Below are 18546 nucleotides of genomic sequence, written 5' to 3'. Positions count from 1 at the left end.
CAACTAGAAGAGTGTCTAGCGGCAAGCTGTTTCTTTGGTTTAAAGGAAAAGGTGTTCTGCCTGAGAGTCGCTCCTGCTTTGCTGTTGTCTGGAAGAGCTAGAATAACTTTCACAGAAACCCTGAGCTACCAACCACTGCTGGGAGGAAACGGGTACCTCTATAGGCAGATGACTTTGCACTCTGCAAGCTGCCATCACGTTTGCTTGCAAGAAAAGTGCTGGGGCAATGAGAAGGCTTTGATGCCTCTATGAAAAAGTGAGCCTCGTGTTACAGTGCAGGCTGTCATCACTGCAGTGAGCTTTTTGGGTGAGTTAGCTGAGCTAGCCCAAGAGTTAAGCGCTTTCCTAAGGGGTAAGCAATCTGAATTGGAGCTGTTGCTCTAAAAAGCAGAGATTACTGATTCAATTCAGAAAACTCTACATGTGGGACTGAGAAACACTAAGAAACTGGAGCTTTTTCCTCATTACAACTTTTATTTCATATAAATAATCCCTCTACATCAGATTTTTCAACTTTGCAGTCTTTTCTCTCGCTGTAAAGAAGAAACAGCTAGCCACAGGTTTCTGAAAAATTGCAATCCAGGCACCAACCAAAGTGCATTTGAGCAAAGTGTTAATGAGCAGGAAAAAAATTACACTTTGAACAGGCACTATCTGTACAGTCCCATCCCTGGAGCTTGGTACAGACTTAGTCCTTCCTAGGCATCATTAAATGCAAAGTTACTTGGATTTGCAGGAGAAAAAGGGAACGGGGGAAAAGTGACGGTTTCCCTTTCAAAAAGGAGTCTAGGGCGATAAGATACAGCAACAATTGCAGTTGGGTTTTTTATCTCTATAATTAAGTGCCGGACCAGGGGCAATGTAAAAGTTTCTGTCTACCTGGCTCTGTGCCCAACTGATGCTGAGGTGCAACAGGCTCTTGATCTGAGACTGTATTTTGCATGGACCGTGATGCAAGCCAGTTCCTGGTATATGCTGGTAATGACTCAGTCTGACTGGACCTAGATTGAGGTCAGTGACCTGATGTAAAAAATAATAATAAATTAAACAATTGTAAGCAGGTTTTTGAGCCAGTCAGATAAGGATAATTTAACAGTGGTGGAGAATCTCCAGGAGCTGGAGCAGTTTTACAATCTGGCTTTTATCTATCTGTTCTTTTATCTGTTGGATAAGTCCAAATAAACCCAGTCTGGGCTTTGGTGGGGTGAAGATGTTTCTACTGATAAAACATGAAAGCTGCACACTCTGTTTCTTGATAATACCTGGTCTGAAGCCAGTAAACTCTCCTGAATTTGGCACGTAGAGGAAATTCCCAGGCTTGTCCTTCATGAGATAGGTGCTGTGGATCTAAGTTATGTGGAAAAACAAAATGTTTATCTGTGCAAATATTAGTTTATTGAAACAGTGTACAGTATTTCTGTCCACACATGCAACCTTGTCACCAAGGCAGTCTGCTGTTTCGGTTAGTGAATGCATCCTGCAATGAAATCCAGCAAATCTCCACGCATATGTGTCTGCATGTACGTTCACTCCTGCATCAAGTTTTAGAGCAGCACTTCAAAATGAGGGCGATATCCTCTCTGCTCTGTCATTCAGAAGTCAGAAATTATGTTGTGTTATTCCTTGTGCCTGCCATCTCCTTAATTGGTAGCCGTATTTCAGCTGTGAATCTCTTAGCTGCTTGGAAATGCAAGCAGCTGGGATTCTTGCATATTTATGCTTGTAAATGCTCATCCAGATCCTCGATTTGAAAGGTGTCTTTTAAGGCCAGGTCAAAGCATCTGCATGGCAGCTTCCAGGGGAACTGCTGCCGTTTTATTCAAGCACAAGGCTATGAAAGGCACAACCAGGAAGGTGAAAAGCATTTGATAGGAAGCCTTAGGCCTTCAGCTCCAATTTGGCCTGGGTCCTGCTGCCAACTCCTGTGTACAGTGTGGTGGAGAAGGAAGATTATTGCATTTGTGCTGTCCTCCTCCTTGCCCTGCTTGGCACAAAGAGCTCTAAGTATCTTCAGTTACTGTAGCCTTCCTGGTCTTATGAAGCAGGCAGGGTTTTTTTCTGAGCTGCATACATACCTGCTCAATCTAGCAGGCACCTTCCTTAGAAAAAGCCCAGTCTCCTGATGTGCTGATTCAGCCTCTACTGCTTGTGCCCTACTACACCTAACAGGAGGAGGAAAGCAAGCTGTTAGAAGGATGAGATGCTGTGGTTAATGTGTGCTTGTCAAAAGTACCTGCACCTCACGGTGCAACTGAAGAATCCTCCGTCCCCTTTGTGCCCTGCGGCCCGTGCAACTACCGTACATTTCTGCCAACACTTCAACCACATACAAACCTCTAGTACAAGAGCTGCTCTGAACACTACTTTTTTCATCCGCCTACTGAACTACAACATAACGCCTCTCACCCTGTCTCCTAATGCTCTGTCAGTCGCCTGCTCCCTGCCCAACAGCGAGGGAGAGCTTGCACAGCCCCTGCCGTCCTCCGGGCACGTGCAGTTCCCTGCCAGCCTCTGGGGGAGGAAACGGGTGGTGTGCTTAGAAACCTAAATCTTAACTTTAAACAGAATTAGTTATTAAATAAAATAAAGTGCATCCAGTAGACATTTCATTGGCTTGCCACACAGCTGCAATATAGGCAAAACAAATACAAAAGGTAAGTGATGGTGTTTTCTTCGTAGGTTGGGAGTGTGTGGAGCCTTCCCTGTCCTTTGGCATACGGCTAGGCAAGGGTGATGCCAAAACTGTGAGCAGGGAGTGGGGGGTGGTGACCGGGGACCCCACGTGTCGTGAATGGGTGCTGAAGGGCACAGGGCAGGTGCTGAACGATGATTTCATAGAAGGTCAAAGAGTGAGGACAAGCTTGTGCTCCTCTTCTCATCCACCACCTTCAGCACATTATCCTGTGAAACAAGAGCAGAGACAGCAGCGGGATTATCAGTCTTTAGGGAACTGCTAAGCAGTAAATTAAAAATGTCTGCTGAGTTTCAACCTGACCTGGGGCTGCTTGGGAGGCACCGCTGTAGCATAACCCAGATACCTACCTGCCAAATCTGTCGGGAGCAACGCAGGGCTCTGCAGCCCAGGGGATGAACTGAATGTACGGGCCTGGATGAAACATGCTCCCAATCCTCCTCTGGGTTAGATGAGACTACTTTACTCTCTCCTTTTGTCTCAAGAACAACAATCTTTACATGTTTTTGTGTGTGCTTGTACAGCATGTCGAGCAAGAAGAGGAGGGGCTGATTTTGGGTAGGGCTTTGTGGCCCTCTCTGGTGAAACCTGGCCTGGGGGTGCAGCACTTGTGTTTGCCAAGGGCAGAAGGGTGTATCAGCTTTTCTCTAGTGAAAAAAATTAACCCGGGAGTGGAGCTTGCTGTCCTGTAGCTGCCTCCAGACCCAGACGCGTTGATTTTAATCGGGAAAGGCAGACTTTCCCTGCCCCCCCAGTTGCCAGATGCTTGGCTGCTGCTCAGAATTGCTGAGCTGGCATTTTCCTGCATCCATGTTTAAATCCACAGCTCTGCCTTTTGGTGATGCAGATTTCAGCACCCAAAGCTCCCAAGAAAGGGCAGAGCGGGGATATAAACACAAACTTTGTCATCAAATTCATCCTTTTGCTGTCACAAGCACCACACTACCTAATCCCTGCCAAAGCATGCTGGTCAGGCCAGCCTCGAAGGTGACAAGAGTCCCTGCTTCAACCATGGCACGTTTCCAAGTCATCTGTCCTCTGACAGGTAACAACCTTTTTCTAATATTCCCATTATTTATTCATGGGCTTCTTCAATACATTGATTCTTGCACCAGCATTGTTTTCTGGCTTAAATGTTTCTTCTCCTTCACTGGTGTTTACTACCCCACTGTATTTATAGAGATCAGAACTCTATCACTTTCTACCTTCGTTTTGCTAGACTAAACCACCATTGCCTGAACATCCCTGGAGTCCTTCCCTGGGTTTCTTCAGTCCAAGTACATTTCTCTTGACCCATTCTCACATAATCCCTGTGTTTTCCAATGTTAATAGTATTTTCCCATGTCGTGCCACGGGAAAGGCTTTCCATCACTCCAGAGGTATGAAGATAACTGTGTCAAGTCCTGTACTAAGCCATACCACTCCCTAATTCTGCATGAGGACTAAACTCTCCACTTTGGTGGTACGTGGTACTAAGACGTGCTCTGGGAATTTGAAATGCCCATAGCATGATGGTGGGCTCCAGAAGGTGTGGTGGGCTGCAGGAAGGACCAGCGAGGCCGATGCTATTCAAGTCAAGCCCTCGAGACCTCACCCTGCCAATCCTAGGCCAACTTCCAAGACATAACAACAGATGGTATCTTCTTGTCTCTTGAACCTTGAGGAAACTGGTATGTTCTTCGGTAGCTCCGTAACTGTATTGAGAAGTGTTGGTTTCTGCTTGTACTGCTTCCTGCACCAACCTTTAGCACTGGTTTGCATCAGAAAGCTGACCTCTTCTGACCTCCTCAATCCTGCAGCACACAGGCCTTGCCTGCCCCACTCCTGTTTACGTCAGCCAGAGCTGCAAGGTCAGATCCCTGGAGCTGCTCTGGAAATCTACCCCCAGCTGCATTTTCTCTAAAGATGTTAAGATTAATTTTCTCAAGAGAATTCAGGGAAAAGCTTCTGTGGTTTTTGTGTATCGTTTACTTCTCTGGAACTTGTTGGACATTCTCCAGGGATTCCAGTCCTGCACTTCGGGTAAATATTTATTCCTTGTTATTTGAAGCAAAGGATGAAAGCCCCACCACACTCTGCACAGCGTCTCCAACTGGTTTGAAGGTGCTGGAGATTTTTAGTGCCATAAATAGACATTAGCAGTGGAAGCTGTGAAACCCGCATGGCGGCTGGCTGCTTGCTGCAAGGAGCTGCTGTTCTGCAGAAATGGATGAGCAGCATCTGCAGTGGGGAGTGAAATCTGTGCATTAATGGGTGTGGGACAAGGGCCCCACACAGCCCAGGAGCTGGGCAGGTGGAGAGCATATTGTTAGCACTGATTACTGATGTTTACTGCTGCTACAGATACCTGCTGTGCTTCGGGATGTGTGAAATCCATGAACAGAGGGCATGTCCCTGCCATCAGGTGAAGTGACGTGGTACAGGATTTTCTACTGGATGGAAATTCCACAATATAAACTTTTTAATGGTATGATATTTTTACATTCCTTTTGGGGTTGTTAGGTTGTATTTTGCAAAATCGTACCATCTGTTTCAACACTGATTTTCAAAAACTTGCACCGTATCAAAACTGAATCACCAGTATTTAAAAACATAACAAAATTTTCTGTTTTGAAAAGGTTTAACGAGGGCTGCAGTTTGGGTTTTATGAAATACGAAATGTTGAAACAGACACATTTCTGGTACATGCATGCATTTGTCAAATCTGTATTGTTCACAGGAAAAAAAAAAAATCTTACTAGGAAGTTACCTGCTACCTCCTGGCAGAAAATTATTAACCAGTCTTGATAACATATGATGGTGCCTCCCTCCAGACGCTTCTCCTTGAGGCTGGTCGTATTTCATGTGAGTCCCAGTTACATTAATCATCTTCCTTTCTTGCTACAAACTCTCTGTCTTCCAAGACAGTAGTCATTCAGACTCTGTGTATATTTGGATTCTTGGCGCAGACTTCACTCATGTTTTCTACCACGCACTTCAGGGCACTCCCTAGTATAACGTCCACTGGGTACGTGGACACAGAACACAGAAAAGGTTTCCAGCTGACCTGGATTTACCAAGACAGAGCTGCTCAGTACCTCCTGGAGGCTTGCATAACAACAACCCATTTACCTTGCCACATGAAGTCCTTCATCTACAGAGAACTTGTGTTACCATTGTTCACACACCGCAGGGTGAAAAACACCTCCTCCTTCCCCTGCTGCAATGGGATAATCTTGTAATTGTGTTGGCCTGACGTCAGATCAATACAGTTAGGCACGGACGTCTGCAATTCAGTGTAAGCATCAACAGTTAAAAACTATATGTGAGGCACCAGCCCACAGCCTCTTAACTGGGTTACGGGCCATTCACTCAGGACTACCTGTTCCTTAAAGATTATACTCAAGTGGTGAGAGGAAGCAAACAATTAAGGTGGTTTGGACACCTGAATTCATGGTACTGGGCACAAAAGGAATAAATAAACTTTTAATTTTGCATTCTAACAAAAAAGTGCAGTTCCTTGTTTAATGCTTGATCTTACTGCTCTTTCAGCTTCCTGAATGATGCTCTTTTCCTGGTTCTTGCTAAACCCAGCTCTGCCCGATAATGCTGCAGTTTATCAAATGGGCTGAAAAAGGCAGAATCATTAGCCTGCCACACATGCTTACATTCATGAAGGGGCTCCAGCAGATGTAGTGATGTTTCCCTCGAGGATGGCCACACCTATTAAGTCCCTTTGTGGGCCACGTGCAATGGCTTTGCCGAACGCAGGCTTCCTACGGGTTGCATTTTGGGCAATCCTTGCCCTAAAGCATCATCTGGAGTCAGCTGCAAGCATCAGGCTCAATAAGCCAAAAAACCAAACAGGAAAACCCTGCCAAGGATTCAAACGCACCTCAAATGGGGGCAATCCTGAGGGATCTGGTTCCAAAGAATTGCTGTGAAATAACACTTTAGGGAGAATTACATGAAAATAAAGTAGAGCTTTGCAGCTTTTTATACGTACAGTGGACTAAACCTACTCTGTCTGTAGAGCACTAGGAAACAGAAGCCACGGGAGAAGGGAAGTGACTGTTACCAGCCCGTGGTTATTTATGACTGCCATCTGTGTCATTATGCAGCCTGTCATGTTGATCTGGGAACTTCAAAGCAACAGCAGGAATAGACAGGAGACCTTTTCGCTCCAAACACACTGACAACTTAACCGACTTGAGCCAAATGAGCTTTTGCTTTTTTGGTGGTTGTTGTTGTTGTCATCGTTGCTATTTTGTTGCTCCTAGGAGCCCTGCTGTCAAGCCACACAGATGAACTGTTCTGGTTGTGCTGAGCTAGTGCTAGAGAAATCCAGGTCTTGCATTTTTTTTGTCTGCGAAGGGATGTTCCTGACAAATTGGACACAGGGAGCAGATAGTTAAAGACAGGTCCCTCTGTCTTCCTCTTGGCTCTTCTCCTGACTACAAATAAATCACGGCAGAATTCACTCTGTCTGCGAATGATCTCGTTTGGGAAAGCCAGCCCTGATAGTGGCCTGCCACTGGTGCAAAGGGGGAGGTCAAATTGCTTTGTGGTGACTTCAGCAGATAGGAGGTGACAATGATGCCCTAGAACATCATTAAAGACTAACAGCCAAGCAGCACTCATGCACTCATTCTCTAAATGTTCTTGCAGTCAATAGAATGAGGGGAAAAAAAACCACAAACCAGCAGGAGAAACCCATTGCTGAGATGGGGGACACAGAAACCGCTGCACTGGCTCACCCTGGCACCTCCATGGGTGCCCTGCCAGTGAGAAAGTCAGAGGCTTCACAGGAAAGTGCAAGAAACCTTCAGATGAAACAATCAATCACAGACCAGTGTGCTCAGAGAGGATAAGTCATTATGTCTTCGCTGTGAATTAGTGATTGGTGATTGCTCTAAGGACTAAAAAGAATGAAAATGCATTCTCTCAGTGTAAGATTTTATGTAGCTGTGCCTGTTCCTGCGATCCTAACACAGGTCAGCACTGCCACTTTTGGTTAAAGGGTGACTCTCCCCAAGTGACCTGCCATCCATATCCTGCACAGGGCCCCCCTGAAATCTGAAGCATCTCCTAAATTACAGGAAATATCAAAAAAGGAAAGTATCTGGCTTTAATTTGTCTGCATCAAAAGATGGTATGTGATGCTGAGTGCATAGTTTAGGCACACCTGGAAACTCATCTTAAACTGTTTGGGAAAGAGAGAAAAGTGAGGCAGGAACATGCCCTCTTGTGGGGGCATGATCAGGCAAGGGAAAATGAGCATTGCAGATAGGAAGGAGATAGGTGGGAAGGCAGGCAGGATGAAATGGTAGAGGGTAACTGGGGCACCAGTTAACCCCTCATTTTCCCCTGGCATCACTACACTTGGTGTTTCCCAAGCAATAAATATTTTCAGAGAGCAATACTGGTCTCAAGTTCCAGCTTAGCCAAGCAGATATGCAAGTGCTTAAGTGCAAATACCAGGTTAAGTCGCCTTCTCGTCTCCAAGATATAAGGCTATGTTTATAATTAAGCCTGCCGTAATGAATTCAGTGAGGAGTGATGGAGTAAAAAGCCATGCTGAAGTGGACTCAGGGCCCTATTACCAAACCATAGGAATCTCCATTGCTGAGATGAAAATAGACTACTGTAATTTATTGTTTCCTCTTAGTTGGTGTCTAATTAAAGTTATCCTGAGTGATAAAAGTAGTCATTAATTCCTTCATCCTCTGCTGTGGGGGGATTTTTGGTAGATTGGAGAGGCATGGCTTGGACAGTAAACTCCCGCTATGTGCATCCAGGTGTCTCTTAACGTTTTCCTAAATGCTGTTGGAATTAATTTCCCTCACTTGAAGGAATTTTAGTTCAAGCACAGAACCAGCTCCTGATGGTTCTTGGTGTTTTGTCTTTTTTAAATAGCTGTAACGCTTGCGCTTCTCCATGCCTTTTGTATAGTATTGGATTATAGTGAAAGTCTTTTTGTTAGCAGCTTAACCACTTCATCCCTAAGCTCATTTGTACCTCTGGGATGAATACTAAGCAATACCCGGTGACAAGCTGCTGGGTTGGGGTCTGAAGAAAAGCCTGCTGGAATCAGGGAAAGGTACTTGGTGGGGGTGATCAGCCTGCCTGGCTTTGAGCAGCTAATTGCCTGAAGTGCCTACTTGTGGAATATAGCTGCTGCCTCTCTACTTAAAGGAAAGAGCCAGGAGTATCCTGAGAGCAATTCAGGTGTTAGGCAAGCTGGATTGTGTTCTGGAAGTGCTCATCTCTCTCCTTTGAAGAGAAACGAAGCCCAGATCTTAAGTTTAGGTGGAGTGAATTGCAACCTTACTGCCTAACCTGGTGGTAGAATCACATCCTGACTTACTGGTCTGATCTAGCACCTCTGGGTATGATATCCTGATCTCTGTGTGACATTGCCTGGAAAAAACATGTCTTGCAAAGGTAACTGTCAAAGAGTCCCTACACTCTCTCCTTGCCCCTTCCTCCTAATTTCTACCTTACTTTTCTGCCTGTCATACTTCATTCTTTCTCCTGGCTTTTCTTGTTCTGCATTTGCTTTTCTGGAAGAAACTTCTTTGCTTGAGTAAAACCTGGAGCATTGCTATGTAACCAGATCCGTTCTTCCTCCCTTCTGTTTGGTTCATAGGCCTTTTCAACAGGAACCATCTCACCCTTTGTATTTATACACTGCCTTGCACATTAGTGTTACCATATATATAATTCAAAGTGTAGCATTCACAGATCTTGTACTGGGAAGAGAATCCCACGTGCAGTCGACCTTCTTCAAACTACTGTCCACGAGGTGGGCCTCTATAGCTTTGCAAGTGTCTTGGGAAAGGGACCATGCTGACCTCAAGTTATTCTAGTTGTGATCAACCCAGAGACAGAAGTAAATTCATCCCGCTATCCTTTCTGAGGTTATCCCTTCCCAGGAAAAGTTTCAGTTTGTGCCCTAACTAATGCATGTCATCAACCAGACTCAGCAGTCCAGTTTTCCATCCAAATTTTCCTGTCTGACTTTCCATTGTTTCCCCATCCACTCCAGGGCAGGTCTTTGTGACGCACAGATTTAGACTACCTGAGGGATCCATATCACTGTTAATGAACATTTCTGGACAGTTATCTGGTATGATGCCGTTATGGCCACAGAAAATGGAGTTGTGGGCCTGTACTATGGCTGAGAGCATTAATGGGATAACAAACACACCACGGGGAGTGGGGTCAGGAACTCACCTTCTGTCTCAGGCAAGCCGGTGCAATCTTTGCTAGTTGAGAGTGTCCCCACTGTCCTTGTCCTTGCAATCCTCAGGCTGGTCCCCTTCCCTGGACTGTGATTTTGCTGTGTCCTGCTCAGACACAACAGTCTTGTCAGAGTTGGCTTTCCTTGGGGGCAAAGGCTCTCCTCTGTGTTCAGTGCCTTCAGCATCTTCACCTCCTTTCAGTGCAAGTGTCTGCCCCTCAAGGGCAGTGTTTTGGGTCACTTCCTCCCCTCTTTTTCTCACCAGCTGTCCTTGACCTGCATCCAGTCTGTCTCCTGCTGTTGTGTCCAGCTTTCCTCCGGGGCTGTCTGAAGAGCCCTCAGTGGACTCCTGTTCTGAAGCTGTGTTTTTCTCTAAGCCAGATCCATCTAACTTCACTCCCACGGGCGATGACAAGGTCTCCTCACTGCCATGCCTGGTGGATTGCACAGTGCTTGGAAGGCTGCTCTGTGAAGCAGTGCTGTTAGTGCTCTCTTTCTCCTGGGAGATGTCTGCAGTGCCAGGCTTCCCATTGGCATCTTCCCCAACGCCTTCCTTACTTGGCTTGGGCCCTGGCTCTGAGTCACCTGTGCTGGCCACAGACGCCTCCATGCTGAAGCCCTTCACTCCTCTCCGCTCCTCCTTCTGGCCACTGTGGGCAGACTGGACCTTTCCACTTCGTAGCCTTTGTGATGAGGAGGCCCCATGATCTTGGAGGCTTGGCTGTTTCACCTTCTCGTCCAGCTCAGCTGTGCAGTTCTCTTCCACGCCCTCCTCACCTCTGCTCTTCCGCTTGTCCATACCAAGGCTCCTCTGAGAAAAGAAGGAGATATTTAGTTCAGCTTATTAAAATACCAGTATATGGTATTCCTTGGCTATGATGGTTCTCAAAACTTGAGGAAAAATTTGCAGATGCCATTAATGGACGTAAAAGGATGTAGGTGGAGAAGTGTTCAGGGACCAGAATAAGTGAGGTGGTTGTGCTGACAGAAGGTCAATGCGAGAAGTGAAGTTGCTCTCACATCATGCCATCTGGAGAGTGCTAATAAGGGGTACATTTACCCCAATATAGAGGTCTCCCAGCTCTGCACTGGCTCAGAGCCTCCAGCTTTCCTGATAGTGCATGTTTTGAGAAAACTCAGCAGCCAGCCTTCAACTCATGAACTCACCTGGCTGTCAAGGTCATCCTTCAGAAAAGACATGTCCTCGCCTTCTTTTGCATCCCATCTGTCAAGAAAAAAATATCAGAATTTAGGCCTTCTAGTTCTCATATGGCAAAGCCACTCTCCCTGCCTGACACCTGGGTAGGAATTTCTACCAGGGCCACGCATTCCTTGTCTGAGCCCCTTGACCAGGCAACGAGAGATAAAGGTGGCAGACATAAGCGGTCCAGTTCCTTTTGGCACCTGCAAAGCACTCAGCCCATCCACAGACACTCATCTGAGACCACTAAACCTTAATGAACTGGTTGTTATAATTCTAAATGTAATGAAAACATAAAATCCAATTGCCAGAACAGACAGTTGTCATTAGACTAATAAGATATACAGTTTGCGTACACTGATGTCTGCCACAGTCTTGTCCTGCTTGCCTCACAGTGCGCAAGTGTCCCAGATCTCCACAACGGCAGACATAGAGGCAGACGGTGAAGGACTAAATTGCTTTGAAGTAGCTTGAGAGATTGGAGACGTGGACATGTGCAAGCAGACTGCAAGAACGGCCATAAGGATCAGACTGAAGATCCAGCTAGCCCAGGCTCTCTTCCCCTCTCAGCATCACTAGCAGATGCTTAGGGTAGAGTTTGGAAAGAGGGCAAATGCGTTTAACACCTCCCCTGTACCTGACCCAGCTTCCAGAAATGTGCAGCTCTGGGATTTCCTGAGCCTGAGATGGTATCTCTGTGTTGAGTCATGCTTAGTAGACAGTCTCTTCCAAGGATTTGTGTAAGTGCATTTTGACCCCATAATAAATTTGCAGCAGCTACAACATCCTGTGCCAAAGAGGGCCACAGCTTAGTTAAAGGCTGCATGACAAACTGCCTTCTTTTGCTTGTTTGAATTTGCTAGGGTGAATATAAATCTGAATTTGCCCATGCAGTGCTACTGGGCAGGGAGGGGTCTTAGTTAACCCTTACCTTCTTATATGTGTGCCTGGTGAGTTATATCACACACACACATTTTATACATATACACACACATATATATAAAATATACATGTATTTCTCCCTGCCCCATAGTCTTAAAACACAACATGTGCAAAGGTGTGTGAGATTTAATTCTTCTCTAGACAGACTCTGCTGGGCTTACTGGCCTCTTAATTTGGCAAATTCGGGCCAAGATACAAAAAATGAAAATGCACGTTGAGGTGACTGCAGAGTTAGGCATTTCCAGAGGCAAATGTCTTACAGTGACCCTGTGTGCCCCTGTGAAAATGGTGTGGGAATTACCACCACAGGCTCCACCATACAATCACACTAAGCTACTTCACACTGTCTTTTTATCTAGCAAAGTCCTTAGGGCAGCAGTGAATTGCATTTGCAAGCACCTCAAGGCACTCTCAGAGTGTAGAGCTGGGTACGGCGTCCTTAATAAGCCAGAGGGCGAAGCAGCTTGGAGCAGTCCTATAGGGCTTAGAGACAGACCCAGCACCCAAACCACAGCCAGTGAGGTCTTGTCCTGAATACAGGGTACATCCCCGCCACCGGCTGTGCCAGCTCAGACTGCAAAAGAGCCCCTTAGTCCCCGCCACTGGGGTTGTATTTTCAGTGCTGCCCTGCAAAAGCTCTGAAAGTCAGGCTGTATGGGTAGAGCTCATCATACATAGTCAACCGTGTTAAATTTCAGCATGGGCTGCCCTCCTGATCAATTCCCCTCTGCACTCAGCATTGATGCTGGTGGGACCGACGACTGCTTTCCCTAGACAGATATCTAACCAGAGGAATGACTTGCTGACTGCAGGTTTCTGCCTCTCCCTGCTCTGTCTACTCTACCACTGCATGGCTTCTGCAGAGCCAGCCCAGAACAGACCACCCCCCCAAGTCTAAAGATAGCCAAAACTAGCTAGACAGCAATTTTGAAATATTCAGCATTTCCGCCTGCCATGTTCCTCCTCCCCACCATTACCACTAACGCACCAGTGTGTGTTACTAATCACTAACATGCAATGAAAATACTCGGCGCATTCCCTAGCATGGCTAGTGCTATCCATGACAGATGCACATATGGGAACTTGGCTCCAAATTCTTTATGAGGTAAGGTGCTGCTGGAAGTCATCACCAGATGCTCCAAAGGGGTCTTACCACTGCTGTTGGGTTGCTTGGACTTAAATGGGAGAGGAGTCTCTCAGTGATAAAGGGCAGATACAAGTGAAGGTAAGGAATATTCAGCACCCCAAAGGCTCCCTGAGCTGAGGTTTGAAATGAGAGGAAAAGCTTCAGGAATGGCTCAAAGAGCAGCAGTGGAGCAAAGGCTGCTCTTCCAGCTTCAGAGACAAGATGACATGACCAGAGAGCCACAGAATCCCTTCTAGATCAACAGAACACAGAAGATGCAATGAAGAGGAGATAAGAAAAATAAAGTCCATGAGGTGAGATGGATGGGCAGAAGGAGAGCTATTCTAAAGTGATTCTGGCAGGGTGGAGCAGTTGGATGGTGCTGAGGGAGGTGTCCGTGCTGCAGCAGAAAAACGTTTGGCTTCCTCATTTCCCCTGATTTTCCCAGGTCCACAGGCGAGGGACTGTGGCGTGGACTGAAGGCGAGGACTTTATGGCATGACTCCATGTTCCAGCCACTCACATCAGTAGTGTTTAAGATACTTCTTTGTAATTTTAAATGAACCATGATTTTCCATTCTAGTAGCTGATAAATATGAAGTACAGCAAACAAGAATAATAAAAAAAAAAAAAATCGAGACACCTTCTAGCCCCATTTCTAATGGAGGATGTTCAGGGAGGAGTACGACGTATTGTTTCACTGTGAGATAAAATGAGAAAAAATAAAAAGAACAAGAATAAAGAATGTCTCTGTGGAGACAATAGTATGTAAGATTTTATAATTTTGTCATCAAGAGAATTTAGGCATCTAAACAGGATTCTAGCACCAGCCATTTTGGGGCCCTAAAGCCTTTACATGGATATGAATAATATCCTGATTGAGCCCAGCAGCCCTAGAGGAGTTAGATGCACTAAAAAGCCTCCAAGCCTCTGCACCGGAGGCACACACATGTACTGGAAAACATACCTTCTCAGTTTGTTGTGAGAAAAGAAACAGGCTGTGGAAGCCCATGACAAGCCAGGGATCCTCTCTGTGACACATCCTCCCTGCAATACATCCTCTGGGCCTCCCTACAGAAGGTGCTAAACCTCCCTGTGTAATCTGGCTAGCTGACCTTCCCCTCTCCCCAGATAAAGACCGCATCCCAGAAACAATTGTCACTTTGAACTGGTTGACATTGCTGGCATGCTTTGACTCTCATGTGCTTCAAGCAGGTATGTCCAAGGCACAAGGGATGTTAAGTCTGCTGGACCCACTGCATAAATCTCCTGCTAATGGGAGGAGGTGAGAAAAGCAAGGGAATACTACTATATTATTACAGCAGGTAGAAGAGCTGATACCCAGGTACAGCCCTACTCAGTTTGAAATGATGCTAGCTGTCCTAGCCACTGGCAGAGAGGAGGCTGCCTTCAGTGACCTATCCAAGCTCTGGAGCAGAAGAGGCAAAGAGAGATCACTGCAGGAAGGGACTCTGAGGGCCGCTAATGAAGGGCAGCTCAATGAGATGTCATCAAACAGCACTCCAAGCTGGCCAGTCGGAGGCTCTGAGGCAGTCTGTACAAAACATTAAGTCCCAGCCCAACATTATTTCTTTGAATTTCTGCCATAAGACAGCTAGCCAAGGCACTCCTTCTGGGCATGGCTCTGAGAGCTCAGCATAGAAGGAAAAAGAAATGGCTTAAGACCCTGTTATGATTTCTGGAAACTAGTCAGCATCTGCCTGTCACAGGCATGCTTTGGGGCATAAGCCAACCTTCGCCGAGGAGGAGAGATGGAGGTAGGGGAGTGCGCAGGCTCTCATCCCTTCCCCTGGGTCTGACCAGAGCAGAGATGGAGCCCAAGGCAGGACATGAGCACAGGCATTTGACCCATGGGCCATGGCATGGAGGCAGCAGATCATAGTGTGATCCATCCGTGTGCTCTGCCTATAAAAGGGAAGCAACAAACTCTTTGTTCATTCCAAGAAGCCGCTCAAAATCAACACTGCTCTTTCGTTTACAGTCTACTCGCAGCACACATTTAACCAGCCATATGCATCTAAATTGTACAGCTAAAATGTCCACAGAGCAGAAAAGAATGACTGCATTAGGATTAAACTTTAAGATTAAACACTGGAAAGCATGAGGTTTATCATGTCATCAGGTCCTTCTAACATCACCATTATTTTCTGAATTATTTTCTTTCCTTATATTTTGCTGCTTGCGAGGAAGGACGGGGTGGGCCGCATCTGGACGAGCTAACTCGCTCATCCCACGCCTTATACACCTGATCCTCCCCGAAGGGCCCTGGGACACATCCCAGCTCTCATGGTGAGACAAGGTGGGCATGGCCAACAGTTGAAGACATGACCAGAATAAACCAGACCTACCACCACATGAAGCTCCCAGGGAAACCTCCTCTGTGCCTTCCCACCTCCCCAGGCCCTGAAGTGCAGGGAAACAAAAGACTCCAGTAGGAAGCAGAGAGAAAGGAAGAAAATGATCTTTGCAGTGGGTATAACATGTTCCCAGCAAACTCTAACAGAAACCATGAGTTGCTTGTTCTGTGCAATTTCTTCCAGCCCTTGGGAGCACTGAACATCTCTCCTGCAATGAGACACAATCTGCTCTGCAGCAATAAGGCGTCCCGTGAACCCTTCTCAAAGCAGAGGGGATGGCACTAGATGTGTATTTTAAAGGAACAGATGGATCAAAGTCCAAAGGAAAGGTGTCTCAGGAAACAGTGTTCTCTGATTAGCTTGGAGGAGACCTAGACAACTGATAATAAATGATCCATTTAAGTTCAGAGGGAAGTAGAGACAGCAATGCTGCATCAGTAGCCTTCCCCCTGAATCCAGTTTAGCCCCAAACTGGTGTGTGATTTTAGGAAAGCTGTATTCCATAAGAAGTACTATCTTTTAGAAAGGATGATGACCTAAAGTCAGGTCATTTGTGACCGTTTAAAATCTTACAACCAGTGTGGGAGTAGTAGTGTCTGCCCAACAGCTACCTGTGCTTTAACTTCTTATATATAGTGGTGGATATTTTTCCTTCTGTTTCTCTCCTCCAGTGCAGCTGTTGAAGTAATTCCTGTGCATAAATTTTCTTTCTCTTTCTCTGTCCACCTCCCTGTCCACAGTTTTTAGTTCTTCCCTCACTGCCTTGTAGCCTGTCCCTTTTTAAATTTTATTCTTATCTCCCCCTGCCCAGCTCCCTGTCCCTGTTTTTCAGTTCTTCCCTCTCTACCCTGTAGCCCATCACTTTTTAAATTTTCTTTCTACCTCTCTCTCTGGCCAGCTCCCTGTCCTTTTTATTATCACAAATAACCAAATTTCAGTGGCCAACCTCAGAAGCGGAACCACGCTTACTCCTGAGGGTAGTTGTTGAGGTCTGGGAGTTTGGTTTGGCACCTGATGGGTTGGCATCTTCAGGCAGGGCAGAACTGTGTGTAATCACTGCATCTTTCATAGTTTTGAACAGCAACACTCAGCCTGCAGTCTGAAGCCCTCTGAGGTATTTACAGAAAGTAACAACATAAAGCAAATCTATTGGCATGCCCATCCTGCACATCCTCTGGGAACTGCTGTAATTCCCCAGTGCTGCGGTCAGCAGCCAGGGGAGAGCGAGCATGAGCAGAGCTCATCAGCTTTCCTTTCCCAAGTACATTTTATTGGGGATAGAGCTGAAGAATGGGAAGGGGTGGAGTGTAACTTACAAAGCTAACTTGATTATTTGCATGCTGTTGATCCTATTCTTCATCAATTCATCAGAATTAAATTTGATTTTAAAAAGTATGATTAACTAACAGGGCTTAGGAAGACAGAAGATAACCCATCTTTATGCTGTAAGTAGATTCCCAGTCCACAGCATAACTAGCTGAGAGTTATGGCTGCTCAGGTGCATTGCCTCAAAGCACAGCCACTGGAAACAAAAGCAACATTATAAGATCTTCGGGCTTAATACAGTGCCAGGCTCTGCATATTAGACCTACTACTGTCCTGACACAGCAGAATCCTGCACACACAGACCCTGCCTAACACTCTTCATTTCAGCCACGTAACAGCAAGCAGCAGCTGACCTCCAACTACCTAATTTCTTCTGGGAAATGCTGTGAGTACCCCTATGAAGCACGTTATCTGTTTATGCATCTGTTTAACTGCATGGTCATAACTGACTTGGATGGCTGAAGAATGCTAACATTAAACGCTGCCGGAACGGTTTTGTGTCTGGATAAATGAAGAGGCTTGGGGTATGTAATCAACTCTCATCCTTTTGTTGCCCGCTAAAGGGCATGGCAGTGCTGCAAAGACGATCACTGTTATTAAACCGTCAGTGTGGCTCCAGGAAACTGGAGACTGCACTGAAATTTAATTATGGAGAGCAGCAGGGAAGGGGGGCCCCTGGGAGGATGTGGGCGAACCTGCAAAATGCACTTAGTTTTGCTGATATTCTGAAATTACTTCTGTGCAAATTACTATATTGATGTTTGCTGCCCACAGCTGGCAGGAGCAGGCCACTTCCCTCCTCACCAGGTTAGGGATCTTTAAGAAGAGTTGTTTAAGAAGAAAAAACATCCGTACCACAGTATCAATCCTAACTACTATTGGTTCAGTTGGGAACTATCTTCGGAGGCTGCTCCTCCATATCAGCAGTGCCTGGAAGTCAGGTAAGATGTGTTCAAAAGCTTGCTGGGGCATGTGCCAGTGCTACCCAAATCTGGTCACAGAGTAACCCTGACCCCCCTGGGCTGTTCTGCAGAGAGCTGATGCAGTGGGTCAGTACAGCGACGATGCACCCCACAAGTACACCCACAAACCCCACTAAGTGAAGTCCCGCCAGACACGGTCCCAGCCAACATGAACTCATCTGAACAGCTGCCGTTGTGGAACAGTATCTTCTTTTGTCTGTCCCTCTTCAAAATTAGGCAAGGAATGAGACCTGGACATGCATATCACAACCACTAGTTCACGGCACTGCTGCCAGCCTCCTTACCTTCTCGCTCTGCCGGTCAGTCTGTCCTTTCCTTTGGCTCGGCTGCTCACAGCAGGTACTGCTTTCGGACCAGGATCGCTCACATTCACTCCATGCTGTCCTCCACCTAGAAGACAGGTTGGAAATGCCATGCAAGAGCAGGCAGAACCAGTTGATGGACCACTGAAGGGGCCAACATCCTTGTATCACTGGAAAGTACTTCTGGAGGGGGAAGCCTCTGAAGATGTATGCATACTGTACGTATATTTTCTAAGTACTCAATTTGTATTTATAATTTAGGGGTGTTTCTTCCGTGTTTTTTATTCCAAATTCCAATTATAACTTTAAATCTTATTCCTTGGATACAGTCTCCCTTGTGCTGCTCTTGGAAGACTTGTTCTTGTTCTCCCTTG

At 46.2% G+C, this 18546-nt stretch overlaps 1 protein-coding gene across 1 annotated transcript in view; it reads right to left on the bottom strand.

Moving 5' to 3' along the window:
• Positions 1–465: 465 nt before the first annotated feature.
• CCDC9B (coiled-coil domain containing 9B) overlaps positions 466–18546 on the bottom strand; it is a 51899-nt gene continuing 33818 nt past the window's right edge. Inside the window, exons 11-14 of the mRNA XM_050896848.1 lie at positions 18155–18260; positions 11082–11139; positions 9908–10725; positions 466–2901 (exon numbers count right to left, since the gene is read on the bottom strand). Coding sequence (XP_050752805.1) covers positions 9940–10725; positions 11082–11139; positions 18155–18260 — 950 coding nt within the window. The 3' untranslated portion in view covers positions 466–2901; positions 9908–9939. The remainder of the gene's footprint in view (positions 2902–9907; positions 10726–11081; positions 11140–18154; positions 18261–18546) is intronic.

Source organism: Gymnogyps californianus, chromosome 5 (genome assembly GCF_018139145.2).
Source record: "Gymnogyps californianus isolate 813 chromosome 5, ASM1813914v2, whole genome shotgun sequence".
Classification (NCBI taxonomy): domain Eukaryota; kingdom Metazoa; phylum Chordata; class Aves; order Accipitriformes; family Cathartidae; genus Gymnogyps; species Gymnogyps californianus.
The sequence above is the reverse complement of the archived record's forward strand: the minus strand, read 5'-3'. Positions and strand labels throughout refer to the sequence as shown.